Source organism: Epinephelus lanceolatus, chromosome 3 (assembly GCF_041903045.1).
Source record: "Epinephelus lanceolatus isolate andai-2023 chromosome 3, ASM4190304v1, whole genome shotgun sequence".
In the NCBI taxonomy this organism is placed as follows: domain Eukaryota; kingdom Metazoa; phylum Chordata; class Actinopteri; order Perciformes; family Serranidae; genus Epinephelus; species Epinephelus lanceolatus.
The window spans coordinates 6,356,960-6,379,388 of record NC_135736.1 but is presented as its reverse complement, the minus strand read 5'-3'; the positions used below and the strand labels follow the sequence as shown (position 1 = coordinate 6,379,388).

The window sequence follows — 22,429 nt, the reverse complement described above, 5'->3', positions numbered from 1 at the left end:
TACATTTACTGCAGCCTGCCACCAGGGGGCGGTCGAGATGTTTTGGCTTCACTTTTGAGGGGCTGTCATGTTGTGCATCTTAATATTCAGTCTTTGGTAGCACCAGCGCCCCAGGAAGTGTTCTGGGCTGTGAAGCCAATTTTATGCATTGCCAAACAGTGGAATTACAACTCTCAAGTCCATCACGTGATGCTATGGGGCCCCAAAAGACTTTTTGCCACACACTGGGAAGGAGACATCTGTAAATCGATGAACACATTTTATTGAGCATCACAACCCCCACAGAATGACTTATTTTACTATCAGGATTTGACCCATTTGGTCCAATAACATTTGGAAAGTCTAGAATAGCTGCAAGATTAAATCATTTTATCCCCATTTAAGTTAGCAGAGCGCTAAACCAGAAGTAGCCAGCTCGGCCGGCGGATGTCTCCAGTGCGCCTGCTCTTTGGGCCCAATGATGCAGGAGCAGTAACAATCATCTAGGTAATTCTGTACACAGCAGTTGAATGTTTTTGGCTTCATGTGCCACTGAAGCCAAAAACATTCAACTTTTATAGAAATAAACAGGGTCCCGCCTCCAGTGCTGTATCCAAGTCTCTCAATACATCCATGGTCCACACACGAAGTAGTAAACAGTCTCTGGCTGCTCATATAGGTGTAGCTGTGTGGGTATGATGTTTTCAGCACGTAAATAACATACTCTGTCCTCCTGAACAGTGGTTTTCTAAGGTAGTAGCTGCAATACTACACACAACATAGTTCATATCCTGCTTTAATACAACTTTGACACCCGAGTTGGCAAGACTGATGATAATTGTGGTCCTTAATTTGAACTGGAAGCGATTGTGACTCTTCTAGTGGAGTGGAGTAGTAAACTACTCAGGGCTTTGACACTGAAACTAATGTGATTGGCCCTCGCCTGGTTGACCCTTGTATTGTGCCAGAATACATTTGCATGGACAGGGGTGTCCACATACTTTCGGTCAACTGTGTTTGTAACAACTGCATTTGCTCTCTCTTAAAATTTCTTCTCACAAATGTATTAACCTGTAGCTGCAGACATCTTGCTTTTTTAATCACACTCCTTTGCTGTCATGTGAAGAGTCTTCTGTCCTTGCTCCTAACACACCCCTAAAGCTGTAGCTGTGGATACAATCTCTCTGAAACACACACACACACACACACACACACACACACACACACACACACACAGATTTTGCTCTCATGCTGCTGACACAGTGATATGATAACCTGTGTGCAGACTTTAAAGTGTACTCACATACACACAGAGCTTTGTAATGGAGTGGAGTTTTATGGCAGCACTCAAAATTTTGCCAACACAGCATTCTGATTCGTACTATGGCAAAACCCCTCTCCTCCTCTTCTGCCTGCTCTTTCACTCACTCTTCCGCTCCAATTGTCTCTCCACTTTTCATCACCTTTTGTTAGCATTTCTGGCTCCATCTTCCTGTCATCCTGTCACCCTCCTTATAGAGTTTTACTTCACTTTTAACGCTTCTGTTTTTCCTCTGTCTGCCCCTTCAATGTATTTTCTACTTCTCAAATATTTTATTTTCATCATTATTACTTTTTCTTTTTGGCTCTTCTATCTCATTCTCTCCTCTTCTTGCCCCAAATGTCTTTGTGTTGTATATATTTTATTTAACTAAAATCCACTTTTCTCTTTACTATCTTTCTGTATCAGCCGCTTTGTCTCTCAAGCTCATTCTTTTCCTATTTACTTTTCCTTCTCCACTCCCAATACTTTGTATTTTCTCCTCTATTTGACCCTCAGGCTTGACTCCTTTTAAGTAATTCCCTCCTTCGTTGCTTAACCTCGACAAAATGTGCTGACTCCATTTGTTTTACCTCTTTTTTCCAGGCAGGATGGCATGTTGAGGTTATTTAAACAGACAGAAGCTTGGTTTAATATTACAAAATTCAGCACCAACTACTGTGCACGGTTAAGAGCACTTCCTTCAATCTTAAATTTCACTCGGGAAGATGTTAAGTTACAGAGCTCAGAGAGCTCAATTATTCAGTAAAGCCATCTTGTACAAGCAGCGGGTAGTTTCTCACACTGTGATTGGTCCCTGGCCTGCTGTTTTCCATAGGACTCCATTACTTTCTAAAATAACCTCTGTAAGACAGTTCATGTCCTCAGAAGGCTCTGTCACTCCTGAAGCCATTGTTAAATGCATGACAAAGGTGCACTTATGACACCACTCCACATTAATATTTATGTGAAGACTGAAATCACCTGTCATAGTACTTCTTTGTTGCCTAGCAACCACTCTGAGCTGCTGTTCAAGAACTGGATTGCTTGGCGGAAAAGTAATAATAAAATACTGTTTTAAAATTGTTGATTTAGGCAAGACAGATGTGCTTTTTTTCTTTTTAATTCAATAAAGTGTAAAAATGTCTGTGCCTGTGTGTGATGCGGCTGTGAAGCACAACCCTGTGGCTTACTGTTAATTATAACAGTTAGCTCCGACCATACAGTCTATGGTTCCAACCAAGCATTTTCATTGGACAAGAGGCATTCCATGAGTGCTGATAGACAGTATAACAGCGCTGTGACTTTTAACTATGCATGTTAAGCTCTGCTTTACAGGTGTTCTGAGCTGTTAATTATGTTAATCCTTTATTAGCCCACATCAAGGGTCATCATAACAAACTTCAAAAATTAACCACAAAAAACATCTGAATTAATAAATAATCAGAAAAGGATGAAGGGATGGAAAGAAGCCTGAATACTTCCTGATGGAGACACACATGACACTAAAAGACAACGCAACATGCTGATTAAGCTGTTAATTCATCAGCATCACATGTATGCCACCAAAGTGACTGTCACCTGACTGATTTCACTGGTCGCAAAAAATGAATGGAAACACACAGATGTGATCCAGACATGATGCAAAGTCGCTGGCCTGTGGTAAAGTGTAGACCTACACAAAGTAGCACGTTAGTGTGCAGGAGTGTTTATGTGTTGCTTGGCAACAGTCCAGTTGCAAAACCTTTTGTGTTAGCGGAGCCAAATAAATCACTAAATAAACAAACATGTCAGAACCTGTTGCTGCTTTTTACTGTTGATAAATGGCATTTGTAGAACTACTGTATGAATGCACTATCACACTCGAAGTTGTGCAGTTGTACCAAATAAGTACGGCTGTGTTTATTGGCCATGTGCCTTCGACTGAATCACAGTCGTGCTGATATGCAGTACAACAGCACAATGTGAAGTGTGATATCGCTTAAATCAAAAAAACATAACTCAGACATGAACAAGATAGGGCATTCACAGCAGCTCCATTTTGGTACTCACTGACTACTCCCAAATATTAGTGGACTAGTTGATTAATTGCAAGAGGTATGTCTTTTTTTTAACCTTGATTAATTCTCCTCAAAAAGGAAAAAAAAAAAAACAGAGTCCTTGATTAGCTTTGACAGTCCTTTTCCACTAATTAGTTTTGGTTCTTGAATAGAATAGAATGAAATGGAAAATAGAGCAAAATAAAACAGAACAGAATGGAATAGTATAGAATAGAATCGTCAAGCAGCCTCTCTCTCTCTATCCCTCTCTCTCCTTGTGCTCTACAATAATACTGTTCTGTCACTTTCCCCCTCTCTCAGTCACAGACAGCCCCTCTTTCTCCTGCATTCCCTCTTGAGTCAGTCTATTAAATCTCCTGCCATTTTCACATGAGAACTGCCAGTTTCATTGAGAGAAAAAAAACAAAAACAAAAAAAAAACACAAAACAAAACAATAAAAACAGTGTTAAACTGGAGAGAACCCAACCCGGGGGGATATTAAAGAATTATAGCCCTGTCCAGCCCAAACCTAGCAACCCCAACCAGAATGAGAATCAGAGCTCTAGTGTTGTCTAGCAAACACGCCCATGCATCCACCAGTTTTGAATGGAACCATTGTTGTCAAGGAAGTGTCATTAACGGGCAGCTATCTCAGCTTACAACTATGACTTGTCAACAACTACAATAGCACCCCGAGATGCATGCCTGCCATAGATACATTGTAGCTGCCTCATTACTTTACCATACTAAAACTACAGATGAATGATTAGTCTACAGCAATGCACAGTGTTGACTAATAGATTTAGGTGTCGACTTTTCTGTGAAACCTCTACTAAAGGACTATCACCGCACTGACAATGGCAGGGCAGACAGAGAGGTGAAGACCACGACAGTAAAAAGGATCAATAGATGGAAAGAGAAGAGTGACAGTGGCGTTACCTTCATGACAGGCTGAGCGAAATACTTGGCGCTCCAATCACACAGGCCTGTCTGAAGGGCGGGACTGATGTAGTTCCTGTGACCGCCCGGCTCGTCGCCATCCTCAGCCGCCTGGAAACACACATACAAAAATGTCAACAATTCTAAGAGTTAAACTCAACAAAACTTGAGCCAATTTAAAATTAATAAACTTTGCAGCTGCGGCTTACTGCTTACTTTAACCACAATGCCTTAGTTATGTATTAAGACTCATACAGCAGCGTGGTCCTCTACCTGCTCAGGTCCCTTGTCAAACATCTTGCGAGTGCGGGGGAACTGGTGGGAGTGGGGCGCCTGTCCTCCCAATGTTGGGGTGTAGGGAGGTCGTGTGGCCGGCTGCTCTCTGGCAGGGGGTTTGGGCACCTCGTTAGTCAGACTGGAGCTGCTGGTGCTGGGCATGGGAGGAGAGCCGCTGGAAGAACAGAGACATTAACATGAGGACAGGAAACAAAGTGGCAGAACTTATCAGCTTTGCCATTCTTTCCCTTTGTATCTGCAGAATCAAGTAAGAAATCCAAGTCCGTTATATATCCGCTATATATCTTAAATAGATATATATCATGTATTATGTATTATTATATCCAGAATTTAGTGTGATAATTTTTAATATGCCTCTGCACTGGTGATAGCCATGACCAAAGACGTTATGTTTTAGGGTTGTCCATCTGTTTGTCTGATGAATGCAATATCTCAAGAACACCTTGAGAATTTCTTCAAATGTGGCAAAAACGTTCACGTTCACTCAAGGTCACCATGACCTTGTCTGTCTCATTCTTGCGAATGTGTTAGATCAAGAATGCTTTAAATTTCTTCAGATTTGGCACAACTATCCACTTAGACTCAACAATAAACTGATCAGATGTTGGTGGTCAAAGGTCAAGGTCACTGTGACCTTGCATCTGTCTCATTTTTGTGAACACAATATCTCAAGAACACCTTTAGGAATATTCCTCAAATTCGGCACAAATGTCCACTTAGACTCAAGAATGAACTGATTAATAGTTGGTGGTCAAAGGTCAAAAGTCAAGGTCACTGCGTCCTCATAAAACATGTTTTTGGCCATTACTCAAGAATTCATACACTAATTATGACAGGAAGACTGACTGAGCTGTATGCATGATTTGTTTAGGGGCTTTATGTGTTTTACAGTCCAACTGCAAGAATAAAATGTTGCCATTGCAAATTACTGCAAACTATGGATATGTCACATTTTTACATTTCATAACTATAACACAGTTCAGATGACATGTACATTAATTGAGTTTCTCAACAGCGGGAGGAGGGGACGGTGGATGGCATGACCTAGGCAAGACAACTGCCAAGCAGCAGATCATTGTTCGAGACCAGCAACAGCGGGTGTTTTTTAACGACAGGTCGGTACATATTCAACTGTGTTTGTAGCAACCAAACCGGGTATTTTAAGCCAAAACAATATCTTTACCTAGCCCTCACCAAGTGGTTGTTGTGCCTGTGCCTAACCACACATTAATCACAGCATTGACACAACATAAAATTACAAATTACATAAAAGTTAAGATTTTCATGTGTGTGACAGATCCGTCCTTACCCAGCCTGGTGGATGTGCGTGCCCTTGCTAGTGGGGCTGGCTGGCGCCGACTGGGTGAGTGATCCAGAGTCCAGAATCCTCTGGGGCCGAGCGTTCATAGTTGCCTGTCGACAAAGAAACTGTTAATTCTCTGCTGTTTAATCCAGTCATCAGACTGGAAATGTGAAATGAGAGGCTGAAAAGGGAGGAAGGAACAGGAATATTACACAGACACACCTGAGGACAGATCAGGATTAGAAGCAATACCTATAATCAGGATATTCTTCTCGCTGTAACAGTGCATGAAAAAAGCAGCACTTTACAAAGTTTGCCTAAATTTCCAGAACTTTATCTCATTAGACAGAGCAGGTAATATAACCTCTTCATTGTGAGTTGTCTAATGGCTGTTCACAAGGGAGGGGTAAACTTAATAAAGACAATAGAGGCAAAGCATCATTGATGAATAGCAGAGTTGTTGTTTACTCAAGCCAGGTGGAGAGAAAACTGTGCGGTGTAAATCTAGTTAACAGAGGCAAACACATTTTACTACCTTTGACTTGATTTCTATGCTAATTACAAAATTGCGGCAAGTATCTTTTGTTTATGTGTGTGTCTGATAGGCTGCGAGGGGGAGAGAAAAGTTTTTAATGCAAACTTTACACACAGTCAATCCGCTGCATTTGTGACGGGGAAAAGACATCAGTTACTAAGGTTAGCTGTTAGCGCTTCATTAAGAGGCAATTGGAAATGAAACAAAACAGCAGTAAAAACAGCTGAAAGGGTTATTATGGAAATAGCTCAGTCACTAATCTAAGTACCCTTTTCTACTCAAGCACAACAAGATCAATATGATGAAAAGGACATAAAAAGGGAAAAGCAGATAAACAATTTTGGGATATACTGATGTTTTTGACAAAAAGATGATGGGGAGCAGCTTGTTTGTGAAGGCAACAGTGCACGTGTTATGGCAAAACTGAGCTCCACACTGCAGTATTTATCCTCCTGGAGCTCATCTGAGAGTAAGAAAGAGGTTGCGGCAAAGTGCAGCTGTACATGAGTAAAAGCTTAAACATAAGGATTTGGAAAGAAGAAGAAAAAAAAAAAGGCAGCAGGGTGGATGAGTGGTAATCAAGCCTGTCCTGTATTAAAAGGTTACGGTTTTATTCCCTGTACACTGTGAATCCATTTACAACTTTGAATTTTGTGTTGCCAGTTACCAAATTTCACCAATTATGTATTTCCAGCCTTAAAGAAATATTTCACTGCTGGAAAGATATGGTCTCATTCATGAAATGTTAGTAAATCTGTGAGCAGATTTGCACATAAAAAACCTTGGTACTAAAAACCTACACCAGAATCATGAACAATGCGGGAAACTCGCGCTCTCCCACTAGTCAGCAATTAGCATACATCCCAGCCCATAAATAGCCAGTGACCACCATATATGGAGATGATCATCACTACAGATAGGTGCATCCTGTTGACCTGCGAACATTGGGGCCAACAAAGAAAGAGAGAGAGGAAGAAAAACTGTGTGAAGTAAACAGTTGAACAGTGAAGTTATTATGGGTAAAGTGGGGTTGAGAAAAACCTTTTATTTTTTTCTGTTGGTAGTCCTCTTGTCCTCTGTTGTAAGACCCATCCAAGAAGTTATATGAAAATGGTTCGATATAAAACTTGATACAAAAAATGCACAAGTACACACACACAAAAACCTCAACAGCTACAGGAAGCTCTTCCCAGTCACAGCTGCAGATGAGTGCATTGCTTGCATCATCAGAGAGACATCTCTGTCAGGGGAGAGAGTGGCATGCCTCCACTGGAGCAGTCAGCACCAGACTCAGAACGCAAGGTGATGTACGTGTTATATTTAGTGTTAAATCACTGAGCATTCTGACAGCCATCACTGATAGCTTAGTGTTTGGTCAGTAACGTGGGTCTCACAGTCTCATTTTTTTGATCTGCTTCTATACTCTTTGAGCCTTTTTCCAAAACTGGACCCAACCCACTCTCACTCCAGTGCAGAGGGTAACTTCATTTTCAGCTGAATGAAGCACCATTCATCAAGGTAAAGGTTGTAAGTACAGCTGCAAGCTTTGGGACAAACTTCCCTGTCTGGTGTAAAGAGGAACTGTCATAACTTTGGAGCGTAATCCCAATTTATGTTCTTCATTTGTATTTGTCGAACTTTAATTTGATCTGCATGTGCTGCCATTGTTTGCCTCAATTTTGTAAATCATCCTTTTTTCATTAAAAGAAATAAATACATCCAAAAATAATTAAAGTAGCCCGGGCTATTATTTGCTTAAATCACGGAACTCAACAGGCTTGTATTTGAGACAGGCCTTTAATTCCTGTTACACAAACTATTGCTCAGCAAATATGATCAAACTGTTTGTGTGAACCGGTATGAATATTACTTGTATAAAATCAGGCTTTGAATAAGATATCAACTATGTGTTATTTTACGCCTCGCCACGCCCGAGGATAATGGCACTCAGCATACTGACATAACACCATTTTATCCTGTTAAATCAATATTCATAACTTGGATTAATTTTTATAAAAACACTTTTGATTCTTTTGATTAGTGGACTTTATGACAGCTTCACAGGAAGGGAGTCCCCACTTGTTTTTTCCTCATGTCAGTAAATCTGAATGAATCCTGGTCCTCTCTGGTGCTCATGGTTTCAGTAAAATTAAATGAACTGAGCTAACAACGTGTAGCATCTCCTTACTGACAAAAGTTTAAACATCTATATTTGTATGTGTGAGCTAAACAGCTAACTAACCTTAGCTTAAGTGGGTAGTCAACAATCTGGTTTTATACATCCAAAAATCTAATGAACTGCTTGGCATTACTTGGGACTAGGTTAGGGATGCACCGAAATGAAAATTTGTGGCCGAAGCCGAATAATATTAAACGCTTGGCCGAATACCGAGGACCGAATACTGAATGCCGTTGTTTAGTTTTTCATTAGTTTTTGCAGATGAACCCCCTCCAGATTAGTGTTGTCACGGTACCAAAATTGGGACCCACGGTATGATACCAGTGAAAGTATCACGGTTCTGAGTAGTATCACGATACCACAGCAAAAATGAGGCAGATGTGCCTTTTGTCATTTATAAAAAGATATAATCACTTTTCTATAATACATCAATGATATTTCAATGGAATAAATTACTTACTGACTTATTCATACTTCAAAAACAGCATCAATAAGTGATTAACATAGGGGGGATCAAAATAAAATAAATATCAACCAGCCACCCTCCTCCCCTGACAAGTCCCTTGATAAGTAAAGAACAGTCCCTAAAGTGCGGTGAGGTTTGTGGACACAAAGAGAGAAATGTGAACGGCTCGTTTCTCCTCTGATACGCCACATACTGTGTGCCACCATGGCTCGGCTGTTCAGGTACTTTTGGGCAGTCATGACAACAAGTTATTCACCCGGAGCCGGACTTCTCCGTCGCCAGTAAGCCGTTATCATGCGCCGCCGTATTTGACAGGAATACGTATTCCTGTCCGTGTCTGTGACCCCCGTTCAACCCACAACCAGCGGGATTCGCCGTTTTGTTTCTGCTGCTGGTTGAAATCTGTGCTCACACAGCATGCTGAATGATTTATTTTGCCCGCACAAAACTATTTTTAGCCGCCAATGCGAGTGCGGTGACGGATGGACGGAGTAAAATAAGTAAAAAATAAGCCGCTTTTTTTTTTTTTCAATAATTCCTGTAAATAACATTTTACAATCATATGAACGCGACTGTTTTTCAGAAACTAGACATGGGCATATTATATCCTAACCTTTAACACGTTAACATCTGTACGACAATATTAAATGTCTAACTTGGTTGGAACAGTTTACGTCTATAGAGGCAGTCACACTGAAATGTATTTGTACGGAGTGTCTTCCATGATGAACACAATACTGCATTGAATGAAGTCAGTGAGCTGGCACTGATCCAGGATTGCTGTTTGAAGGCTTTATAAGCAACTTCTACTCCCCACTAGTTGGTTTGGGATGGACCATTCGCATGAATGCTGAAGCAGAATAGAGGTGGGTAGGGAGAGGGTGTAGGGGTTGGTTTGGGAAAGGCCCTTTGTGTTCCTGGTCATAGTGGGCATACAAAAATGAGGAAGTGCAGTCTGTAGTTGGAGCAACAGCCTGAGAGCCAGTGAAAATCTGCATAAATGACACAAAACAACACAAATCATTTGGTGGACTTTTGCTAGAAGATGAGCAGAGAGATCTGAGCAGGCAAGATGGAGGGACGTTGAGCACAGTTCATTTACACATACTACCAACAATGTTATAATAGAGAGTTGGTTGAAAATCTGCACAGTATCCCTTTAAGGAGAGAACACAAACTGTATACCTTTTACCAGATGCTGGGAGAAAGGTGGAGTTGCAAGCTCATCAGTTAGCACGACTCAATTATGCAACATGTTCATGGATTATTCATCAACATTTGCAGATCATCAACATGTGGTAAACAAACATCATGCTAACACAGGAGGCCACCCGCCTTATCTGCTGACAAGCTTTCCAGAAAATGTGATATGCAAAACTCCCGCATTAGCAGGAAACTGGGGGGTGATCGGTTCTACCAGCTGCTTCTCTCCATGCTGGGAAACAGCTTGCTCTCCTGTTCCAATCCCACTTCCCCTCACTTCCTCCATCATTAATTGGTTGGAAAGTGAGTCAGCTGAGAGAAAAGAAATCAGTGCGTGTACCCACACGACACTATCAGCAAGGGCTCTGGTAGGATATGGGCATGAAAGCTGATGACAGCTCAGAAAACCCTCTGAATGTTCCTGTTTAATTATTGAAGGGGCTTCTGATGCCAACTGAATGTTCAGCTAGTGGAGAAAGTGCACAGCGCCTTGATGTATGATGATGACATGGAAGTGGTGGAGGCGAGAGGGGATTGATCCAGGCAGAGACGATGAACTGATGGGGGGAAGATGTGATCGGTGACATGGGGTAAGTGTGTGAGAAGAGATATCTGCTGCGTCAGGCAAAGGAAGTAAGAAGATTGAAGCCTCTAAAGTCATAATCTCTTCTCATGACTATGACCACTCATTTACTTGTCAAGTCGACAAATTGCAGAGAAACAAAGTGAGTTGGAGAACAGAGCCACCCCAAGGTCCATTCAAACAGTTAAGGACTCTGTAGGGTAATGTTTAAATTGCATTTCCTTGTCAAGTAAAAACAATCACATTTCAATTTCAAAAAAGTGCAAAAGTTCATAATCTTAATAAATAAATAACAGGATTTAAAAGAAAGACCCAAGGCTTTCACCTCTGCATCATGCAGCAAGAGGGGGCTATTAAAAAACATTTAATGCTTTCATCATCTGAGAAGCAAGTAAATTTTAATTAGCTGCTGACCTTGTTCACTTTGTTACAAATCAATAACATTTGACATTTAAAATCCTAATTAAAAGAGCTGGATTCCCAGTTAGGCTAATGTTAACACTTGTGAACTTGGGATGGATGTTCTCTGATTAAGCCGTCCCTGATGAGCTCTCTGCAAGAGAAAAAAATAATGTGGGCTCCATCTATGATAACTCATTAACTTCAGAAAGTACAGCATTTACATTGTGGTTCTTCTTTAAATGTCAAACTGTTGTTCCTCAATTTTTCAGACAAGACAGGTAGTCCTCCTGACTGTTTCCATGTATGCGTGACACTAGTGCCACATGGTGTATCGAGAACAAATTTGTGGGACTGATTGCAAACTATGAGGTAGGTGTATAACCAGATTATTTCAGTTCAGTGTCACTCAGCAAAAGCAAGTAGCAGAGCTGCTTTACCAGGAATTATAGCCTGCCCAAGTCACGTCTCATGCTAAATGGAGAAAAGTTCAAGTCCACTTTTAAGTCAGTCAGTATAATTTCAAGTCAAGTTGCAAGTTGATAAATGAAAATTCAAAGGTGCTATATTTAACTATAGAGAAAGATTCATCGTTGAGTCTCCTTCCCAGGTGATCAAATACAGATGCTTTGGGTTGGTAGTTGGATCAAACCGACTACCGACGAAAGAGACTCAACAATCAACTATCTTTCTTCAGAGTTACATACAGCACCTTTAAATCAAGTCTCAAGTCAGCTATAATCAGGAGAAGTCAAATCTGAATCTAAGTAAAACAAATTCAGATTGAGTGTCAAATTAATCAAGACAAGTCCAAGTCAAGTCAATCAAGACAAGTCCAAGTCAAGTCAATCAAGACAAGTCTGAGTCAAATCAATTGAGACAACTCAGAATCAAATCTTAAATCAAGTAAGACAAGTCAGAGTCAAGCCTCAGTGGAAGTAAAACAAGTCAGATCAGTTCAGATCAGCATCAGCTGAGACGAGCCCAAGTCAAGTATCATGCACCTTTGTGGAAGGGTGTAGAATAGGCAAAGAAAGAACCCATTACATTTAGGAGCAGGTCCAAATCATTAGGGCATTTGGCCTCGGTGGAGGTGCTCTTTGAGAGCCCTTCTAGTTGTTACTGGGTTATATAAGATCAAAACTTGCGAATTGAATGTTTTTGCTTTTAGGCTCCAAGTCAGATCTTGAGGCAGTGAAAGCTTGAGTCCTCATTTTGGTCAATCAAGTCTGACTAGGAACATCTTAAGCCTTAAACCTGCAGCTCTTACAATTAACGGACCAGTAAAGATGATGCAGACAGTCTTGGGCAGATGTAGTGCTCAATTTAATTGTATCTTTGTGTGTTTCAGTCACCTGCTCTTGAATTACAGAATACTAAAAATCTGTTTGTTCCCACACGTTGGCTGTCAGAGTGGTATTTTTTTTAAACATGACACCAGTGTTTGCTTGATTGACTTCAGGTCTGCAGGTACAGAGGAAATACTATGACAGAAGTGCATCTTGGTGCCATGCAGGCAGCACAGTGCATTAGCTGGTAGAAAAGAACTCTATTGTTTTATACTGTAAATCAAGTCCTGTTGTTTTTTATTGCAGTCCAGTGGGGAGTCTCAATGCAGAGATGCTGCTCTTCTGAAGGTAAGTGAGAGGACAATTGGTGTTGGTGGTGGGAAACTCATACCTCTTTGCCTCAGGGTTAGGCTGGGTGGTGGACTATAGTGGTTATTATGGCTCCTTAAGTTACGGCAGCCTCTTTGCTCTGCTCTGCTCTGCCAAGCCTGGGGGAGTCATTGGCCATAATTGCATTTGCACAAAAGTAATGGCCTTTTGGAGGAAGGAAATGCCAGTGGGAGAGTGAGGCGTGTGTGCTGGAAACTGTTCTTTTTCACTGCATAACCGTGTGTTGAAAAAGAACTGCCACACTGATACTGAGACCAAAAGTTAATTATTACAACTCAGTTATGTTACTCATCTTCAAAATTACTTAGAATGAGCTCAGCCATGAAAAAGCTTAAAATCTTGGTTCCTCAATATTTTATGCAACCAGTAAAAGAGCAAAACATCCCGATAAATTGAGTGCTGTTTTAAGAATAGAACAGGTTATAAAAAAACTGCATTTTATGTATGTGTGTGTGCATTGTATGGTTGGCTGAAAGGTTATTTCATTTACGTGGAGTATTTTATATATGTGTTTTATATATCTTTTGAATCATGTTTTCTATGTTTTACTGTAAGACATACTACCTTACACCTGACTCAAAGTGGCCACAGTGCATCGGTCATTTCCAGTGTCAGACCGACTCAGTTATTATTTTCAGGGCTAGCAGCCATGTTGTGTAAGTCCCAAATGTATCTGCCCCCATCTTTGCGCCCAAGGGTGTGAAGGTCTTTAAATAAGGTGTGGTCAGTTGCATTGTTGGTTGTTTTAAGGCACCAGAAATGACAAAAACCTGCTCTAAAATCAGAATGGCACAGTAATTTTGTTGCTATTGCAAGGGTGTATTCAGATAGTAAGATGCACCTAAATAGGCAAGTACACTGAGTCCTAACAGAAAGTACCACAACTCGTTACAGCGCGTGCGCTCTGTCCACACAATTTGCATCACTGTTATGTCGTGTACACAAAACAACCAGCTTTGGTTACTTCCTTATTGTTCATATTCATAACAACACTATTGTGGATATTGTTGCTATCATATTATATCATACTACTACCTACACTTTGTTAAACAAGCTCTGCTGAGCATCCCACACAATACTTAGCAGATAACTCCTCAATTCAACCTTGTGGATCAGCTGTTCCTCGTCCACTGCAGCACTTGCAAAGCGAGTGACAGGAATAAAATAGAAAAGGGGTGTCAGACAAAAGTTCAGCTCAAAACAGCGCCACATTCCGCCGTGTCACTCTGTGTCCGATTGCGTCACTCTGGCCACTTAAAACATTCTAATAAAAAGCAATGCAATCAAACTGATTCGGTTATTGTTGCTCGCTTACAGTTAAACCATGGTGTTATGGTGGGTAAAAAAAAATCCATCTTTATGAGGAAAAACATTAATGACATTCTCTAAAATGTGAACATTGCAGAGAGCAGAGCCACAGAGCTGCTGTCTGACACCCCATTAAGAGATGTCGTGCACATTTACACATGAGGATCAGCGTAACTTCACTAATTATTTCAGAAGTTAAAAGTTCTGTTTCCTCTGTCAAGCACAAATTTCAGTTTTGCTGCTTAAATGTCCCACGATATTTGCTGCAGCAACATCACTGCTCTTGCTGCCTTACTCTCAGTAGAAAATCACTCGCTTCTCAAATTTGTGGAACCTGCCATATAAATAGCAAGGTGTACCTGGTGCTTTTAAAGGCAATGGGAGATGACAATCTGAGAATTCATGTTACACCTCAAACACACCTATGAGAAATGAAGGAATTAAATACGGCAGCATTTTTGGGCCTGAGCCTGATTAAAACCCCAAATTTCTACTGTAAAAAATATATATCTTAGATTTTATATATTATCTTAATATTAAAACATTTAGTAAAAGCTCAGGGCTAATGTGTGCCCATGCACCACTTTTTCCTTGTTTTGATAGTCTGTTGTCTCGTGCAAGACTCGAGCCTCTCAAGCATCGGGCACGCATGGCAGTCCATGGCACTGTGGTGTGCAGTGATGATCACGACCACTCTTCATTGCATACTACGGACATCTCTCACAACACTGGGGAGAAGCTCCTTTTTCTTTCTGTCAATTCCAGTACCTCTGTCTTGCATGCTCTTTCTCTCTCTCAGCTGGTTCTCCACTATACTGCTGCGTTGTTCCATCACTCTCCTCTATCAGTCACAGTCACCCTCTCCTTTTCTCTCTTTCCCTCTTGATTCAGTCCATTTAATGTCCTGCATTCTAAGCACCAGAACTGCCAGTTTCAATAAAAACAAACAAATAAATAAAAAATACACAGGTAAATTGGCAAGAATCCAACCATATTCAAGCCTGGAGAAATAATGACAAAGTGTGGCCCAGCAGATCGGGTTGGGCTGGGCTGTAATTTCTTGGGCAGAAAATCAGAGCTTAAAATACAACCCCTTTGCCACTTGTGCCTTACTTCATGCACAGATAATACAACTTTTAACTAGCAAAAGTTGGACACACTCCAACTGCCCTTGTGCCATGCATTTCAGACTATGCTCTATAGATCATTTAATGAAGGTCCACAGAGTGCAACATGCACAGATAACATTTACTTGACTCGACAATGGTTCTGACAATGAGCCCAGCCTTCAACGTTTGTGTATGATGATGAAATATTATCTCAAGAAACAAGCACAACATACCTTGTATGCGATGCTGTTGAGGACTTTCATGGCCAGATCTGACACTTCAGGAAAAGGGTCTGCAGCGAGATGGAGCAACACTCTCCAGATCTGAGTGTAAACACTGTTGAAGGACACACCTGGAAATAAGGCACAAAGCAATTAAATAATAAGTTCAACATGTTAGAATAAAAAATTGTTTCTGTAGGAAAAGTTTCAGACAATACACAGAAATCATACACATATTTGGTAGATGAAAACACACACACAACACACCCACTGGCACATACTGTACATCTCACTCATCACTCCCATCCAAGTTCATTAACACAGCACAGCTAACAGCTAAGTGGTAATACACAATTATCTCATTAGCATCATGCTACCTGCCCCGGTCATTTACATCGCCTGCAGTTGTTGGATGTATTGAGATGGCAGAGGGAAAATGACCTCCAGTGTCAGGTAATGTACATCATTAATCAACACACACACACACACACACACACACACACACACACTACAGGCAGCTGGCATTCCTCATCCACTGGAGCTTCATTGCTGTCAACTGTCGCTCTTATCATGAATACAAATGAACAATGTCTCTCTATTGTTCTGTGGTTTTGTTCATCCGTTGCAATTCTAATCTTCAGCATTGTTTTTGCAGTAACTGGTGACAATATTTTTAATTTTTCTTCAGTTTATCATTTTTAAACTGATGATTTTAAACCAACCTCCAACTGCTTGTTTGCTCCTTTACTGTCTTCTCCAGCTCTCTCCTGTCATTCTCTCCAGAGTTGCTCCCTGACATCAGTTTGTTTAGAGCTTCCACCTGCCAGTCATGCATCTCTTTGTGCTCGCAACAGTCTCCCCTCTTTTCTACACACCCTCCCTAATTCTGGGCTTTTACTCACTTCTGCATGTTGTCTCTGCAGTGCACTGAGCCTCCTTCCCTGTTGCTGTGCCTTTTCTGCTTGGTCTCCCTCTAAATGTCCCTTTGTCAGCTTCAATCTGTCGACTTTCTCTTCTCTCTCAATGTCAGCCACAGGGACACGGAGCAGTAATAGTCTCCAACTGTTGCCATTTCTCATTTCACCAACACTTATCTGTTTTCTCCCCTCTTTCCTTTTTCTCCCCAGACCTTTCCAACCATGCAGGTGGTTGTGTAAACTTGACTTGTGAGGATGACCCCTCTTATTTCGTTTCCTTTTATCATCTCCCTGCTTCCCTTCGGCACACTGGCCGAGCCCTGGAGCTGGAAACTCCTCAGTGTGCTGTGGAGAAGTGGGAATGACTGAAGCCTGGGCCCTCCTATAGCTCGGACTCTCTAGAGAGTGCTAAGAAGGATCAATGGACCCAAGCTTCAAAGACAGGTGAGATAGGAGAGATGATTCCAAGAAAGGAGAGAAGGATGATGGAGGGCTACAGCTGGGGGAGACAGAAGGATACAATAAGCACAAAGAGGAATCTGTAAAAAGTGAGGAGTACAGAGCCCAGGATAAGATATATCAGTAGCAAAAAGGCAAAGGGAGATGGAGGAAAAAGACAGTTGAGAAAAAAATCAGGAAAAGATACGAAAAGACAGAGAGGCCTCGAGTGACTTAAGGAGAGAAAGCAAGTGATGAAGTTAAAGAGGTGATTAGGCTGTAGCCTGAGGGGCAGGATATGATTAGCGATGGTTAGCCAGTGCGCTACCTGCTGCAGTAAACAGCCAGTTGATAAATGTGAGATACGGTTCCTCTCCTATTTAGCCGCTGCTCTACATTACGGGTGCACACAAATTACCACTGCAGTGCCTCTACATAGTCCACACTGGGGAACGTGACGGGTGACATTACTCACTGGCTCGATGCTGTACCAGTGACTTGTCCTGACTTGACACAAGACTTGTGCACAGTGAAATGGATGTACAGTAGTAAAGATGTTAATTATCGTCTAAATGAAGCACCACATCACTGTTTTATGGCCTCCTCAGTTCTGGCAGATGACATAAAATACTTTTAACACTGCATAGCGGTTTTTGGAGCTGTAAATGGTCGGGGCATAAAAATTGCATCAGAACATTTGGAAGCAGAGAAGAAATTCCTCTGTGAGGCACATTTGAAATTTATTTCACAGGGAGATGTAAGCAGCACCAAATCATGTCTCTGATGTTCTTTAAATGGGTGAGCTCTTGAAAAACACTGACACAGGTAGAAGTGGATCAAATCTTTGATGTGACAAAATATTAATGTCAGTGCAGATACAGAAAGGCACAGTTTTAACCTAAAGCTAGGCATCTGATAGCACTATAAAGGAGGGGTGGGGGGGGGAAACTGATACAGCATAGTATCGCGATATTTTGTGTGGGGATATTGTATCGATACACAGATGCCTACATAGTACCTATCTTTTATTATATACGTTATTAATTTTTGAAAATACAAATTTCCATACCACTTTCGGTACTAGAATAATAAAATCAGTTGTTTTTTTTTTTGGTCCACTAGATGGCACTGATGTTTTTTTCCTGATGAGGTCAGCAGAGGACTCAGGCTGTTTATCAAAATAAAGAAATCAGAAATGCGCCATCAGCGTTTAAATCAAACGCCTGGACTAATTTTGGATTTTTTTTAACATGGAAGGATAGTAGGACTTGGATATGACACATGCGATTTGCAAGCAGTGTCATATGAGAGTAAAATACTCAAACTCGAATAATACTACAAACATGTGGACTCACCTCACACTCCACCATCCAGAGCTAGTGTTAGCTGCTGACAGCCAAGCTAATGCTAGACCTGCTCTGCCAAAAAATCAACCAACACTGGACACTCGACAAAACTACCATCCAACTCTGAGTGAACTAAGAAAATAACACAGTCCATCACCTACTTCATGTGCAAAGTTCTGCATCCATACAGCGCTGTTAAAAAGGCTTTTGTTACATTTGTTACATCAAATTGATTTTTTTGCTGCTCTGATCACTAAATAAATATCTTCACCACTGGACAAGTCACAGCAAAACATTCTAGACTGATAATAATAAGTATTTTTGGTTCTGGGGAGAACCAACCCTTCAAAAACTAAAACTAGAAAAGCCACCACAAAATGCAACACAACAGATGTTTCTCTTCACAGACAACGCAGTTACCGCTGGAGGTTTTCGGAGCTCTCTGTATTTAGGGAGCAGAGCTATTTGTAGTTTGCTTTAAAACAAATACCTGTGATTGGTCAGATAGAATCAATCCCATTCTGGCCTAAACACACCCTCTCTGTCTTCTCTTCCTCTGTTTGAGTGTTTGCTTTATGAAGTCCCAATAAACCAGAATGTGGTAGTGGAGTCCAAAAATCCAACAGTGACTCGACACTGGTGCAACTTACCAAACTGCACTTACCCTAAACACAATCTCACATGGAAGAGAATAGACAAAATGTAACTTCTGTCAGGGTACTTAGCCACAGATTACATTTTTCTTACAATGATTTTTCACTGTGGATTGAAGTGAAATCACAGATACGTGAAGTGAAAATAGGAAAGCGAAGACATTACTTTGTCAAAAAATATTTAGCTAGTTCCCCTTATCTTACAGTATTTGCATGCACCAATTAAAACAGAGAACTTAGAGCAAGTGCTCATTGTTCTGGATGTGTAATACATCTACAGGAAAACCACATAACACAATGTAACAGCTCGGGGAGCTATCTATCTGTATCCATGGTGACGGATGTTTCCTGCTCATGGATGAGAGCAGTGCGTGTGTCCCTGTTACAGTTTCCTGGGCTGGTCTCAACAGGCCTACAGTTCAGTACCATGGACAGCTCCCAGTCCCTACTGGGGATCAGGCAGGCTCAGTGAAGTCTGCTCGTTCACTGGAGGACTGACTGAGCTGAGCTCAGCAAGAATGTCAGCTTCCTGAATCTGCACCATACTTGTGCGGAAAACTGGGACAGACTTTATAAAAATATTATTAAGTGCCACTGAATTTATCACTGGGGCAAATATCGGTGGGGCCACAGCGAGGCAGCCATAAGAAGAAAGATTAGAAGCGAGTCTGAGCTGCAACTATAAAACCTGTGGCCAATATCAATGAGGAGCTTGATAAAGCATAACCCAGCGTTAGGTTATTAGAGGAATATTGGGAGAGATGCTTCATAAACAACGTACTCTACAGGGCTGTGATAGAAAGATTGCAGTGATTCAGTCATGCTTAAATCAGAGTCAGAGCAATTTGAAGCCTGCGATTAAACTGCTTAAATTAGAAAGTGAAAATTTCTCAGGAGACATTAGCCAATTTAAAAGGTTTTTGGAGTCTGAGGCAGTAATCAACAAAAAACTTAATTCAAGTAAAGCTGACACGTTTTACTACTTAAAAGCCATTCTAATGGGTAAAAACATTGCTGCTGAGTTTTTCAAATGTATTTCTTTGGTGCTTTGAGCACCACAAGCCGAGTGCCATCTAGTTCCATTATATTGGAGAAAAGGCCGACATCTGACACTCCCAGCAACTCGTGCCAAAAAAATCCAGATTGAGAAACAGCACAACAGGTAAGAGGAGAAGTATGTATAAATAATCTTAATGGTCCCTTTAAAGCTGTTTGCCCTTTAGAGCCCTTTAAATGTACCACAAAATGCAAATACATGTTTCGATTCCACCTGCTCAGTGCTGGTACATACCAGCTCCCGTAGCAGCTCCTTTTCTCTGCTCCTATGGCAACTCAACTCCTCTCCTCACCATTGATGCAAACAGAACTCTGTTGTGTGATGAAGAATGGACGAGGAGAGACTTCTTGAGGTTGAGAAATATCCTGAGCTAAACGACTCACAGTCCCTACATTATAAAGACAACAGTCAAAAACATATTGCCTGGCGAGTCAGAGATCCAGAGATCAGCTTTTGTTAAGGTCTGTCCACACATGATTTTAAGCTAATGCAGAGGTGGAGGAGGTACAGAGTTTGTGAACAGGAAGTGGGCGCCCATACTGTCTCCTGTATTGTGTATACGAAGGCTAAAAAAACTGATCAAATGGTAAGACCAAACAGTGCTGATCTAATATGAATGAAGATTCCTCAAATGTTTTCAGAAACATATTTTAGTACACTGTTTAATTGTAATATGAGATCATTGGTTACCAGCTGACTGTCATATTGTTTCCGGACAGGAAGCTTGCATTATGTCACCCACCAGCGGTAGCAACTTTTGATTTGGTGTAGTGCAGTGCATTCTGGTAGTTGAAGGTTTTCTACCTCTTGAGCAAAACTGAATACCACAGCCTATCTTGTTTCCCTGGTCTTGTAGTACTTTGACCTCAACTCTTATCCATCTTACTGTTTGGTTTTCTTTTCTGTCACAGCCTCACAGAGATCCTGGATTTGTAAGAATTATAGTAAGACAGCAAAGACAAACAAAGAAAAGAGTATATGCTTAAAATGTAAATCAATAAATCACTACTGCAACTCTTCCCTGACTCCCACACAGTTTTGTTTCCTACTGGTTTCCTGCGGGCCAGTGTCCAGCATCTGCTGCATTTAGCATTTATGGTTTCAATTTGTTTTAGATGCTATAATACACATGCCACTTTACCTCTCAACATTTGTTTCAGTTTGTTTGCAGCATTAAAAAGTAGATGTGATAAAACTGAGAATGCATGCAGCTGTGTACCAAAAACAGAGAAACAAGTTAATACATTTTTTAGGCGAGATGAAACAAAGCCCCAAGGGTCTCATGAAAAAAACTTCAAACCAAACAAAAGATAGAAGCAAATGAGTAAACAACAAAAAAGTCAAAATGACAAGTGAAGTCTCGGCTGAGTTAGATAACTAAATTTAAGTGACAACAGAAACGGAAATGCCAACAGAACATTGAATTCAACACTCATCTGCACTCAAGTATGTATTTCAGCCTTTTCTTTATGCTCCTGGATATTGCTACCAATGTCCATTCATCTGCTCTGCCCTGCTTGTTTATACATGCAGCACACTGCGAGGTGTGAGTTAGGAACAAGCGTGCTGGGAGGCTGGGACTCTTTGCAGCCGTGGTGGGGGCTCAGCTTAGTGGGCAAGGGGCCAATATGTCTTTTAACATGTTTACATGGGGACCTCATGCCAGCATTAAGGGTCCACAAGCAGCTTGAAAAAGGTTTAACTGAATATCGAATGCTAAATTTGTTTGATGAAAAGGGTAACGAGAGCACGCGCTGAGCCAGGCTGTTTTTATTGTTGCTGTTTCATCAAACATTAACTCCTAAGCCTTGGTGCACCATGGTACCTGTGCCCTAAAAGAAATCCTAGGAGAACAGCTGGCTGGGTTTGATTTAGTCTGGATCAGTTAATAAATCCCAGATTAAAGGATGATGTATCTTCCCATAGAGAAACCAGAATGAATACCTCATGGCTGTATGCCTCTGTGAACCCGTCAAGTTGCAGATACAGTTTACATCCATGTCTGTGAAAACATGGACGCTTCACACACATCTTCCCCTCACAAGCACAAGATCTATACAATCAGCACAGTTTCAAGGTGGGGACCCAAGATTAGTGTCACCAATTCAGCATCTGACCAAATCTGATGAAATCCAAATCCTGAGATGACACTGTGTAATGAGCAGGGAAGTGTTTTTGCAGAACATTTCGATGTCACAGTGAAGTTGACCTTTTGCCTTTTGGATTTTCAGTGTCATCACTCCATCATTTTATTCTACTAGACATTTTTGTGATATTTTATTATAAATAGCAATATGAATTTCTGAGTTATGGCCAAAAACATAATGACCTTGACCTTTGACTTTTGAACACCAAATTCTAATCAGTTCATTGTTGAGTCAAAGTGGAGGCTTGTGCCAAATTTGAGGACGGAAGGCCTTCATGAGATATCAAGTTCACAAGAATGGTCTTGAGATATGCGACGGACGAGGTCATGGT

The 22,429-nt window shown here is 41.0% G+C and overlaps 1 protein-coding gene across 4 annotated transcripts in view; it reads right to left on the bottom strand.

Annotated features, from left to right (window-relative positions):
• Positions 1 to 22,429, bottom strand: part of rptor (regulatory associated protein of MTOR, complex 1) — a 272,436-nt gene that overhangs the window by 39,816 nt on the left and 210,191 nt on the right. For all 4 annotated transcript variants that reach the window (XM_078163746.1, XM_078163744.1, XM_078163741.1 and 1 more), the window contains exons 22-25: positions 15,553 to 15,671; positions 5,865 to 5,968; positions 4,532 to 4,709; positions 4,259 to 4,369 (exon numbers count right to left, since the gene is read on the bottom strand). In XM_078163746.1, the coding sequence (XP_078019872.1) occupies positions 4,259 to 4,369; positions 4,532 to 4,709; positions 5,865 to 5,968; positions 15,553 to 15,671 (512 nt within the window). The remainder of the gene's footprint in view (positions 1 to 4,258; positions 4,370 to 4,531; positions 4,710 to 5,864; positions 5,969 to 15,552; positions 15,672 to 22,429) is intronic.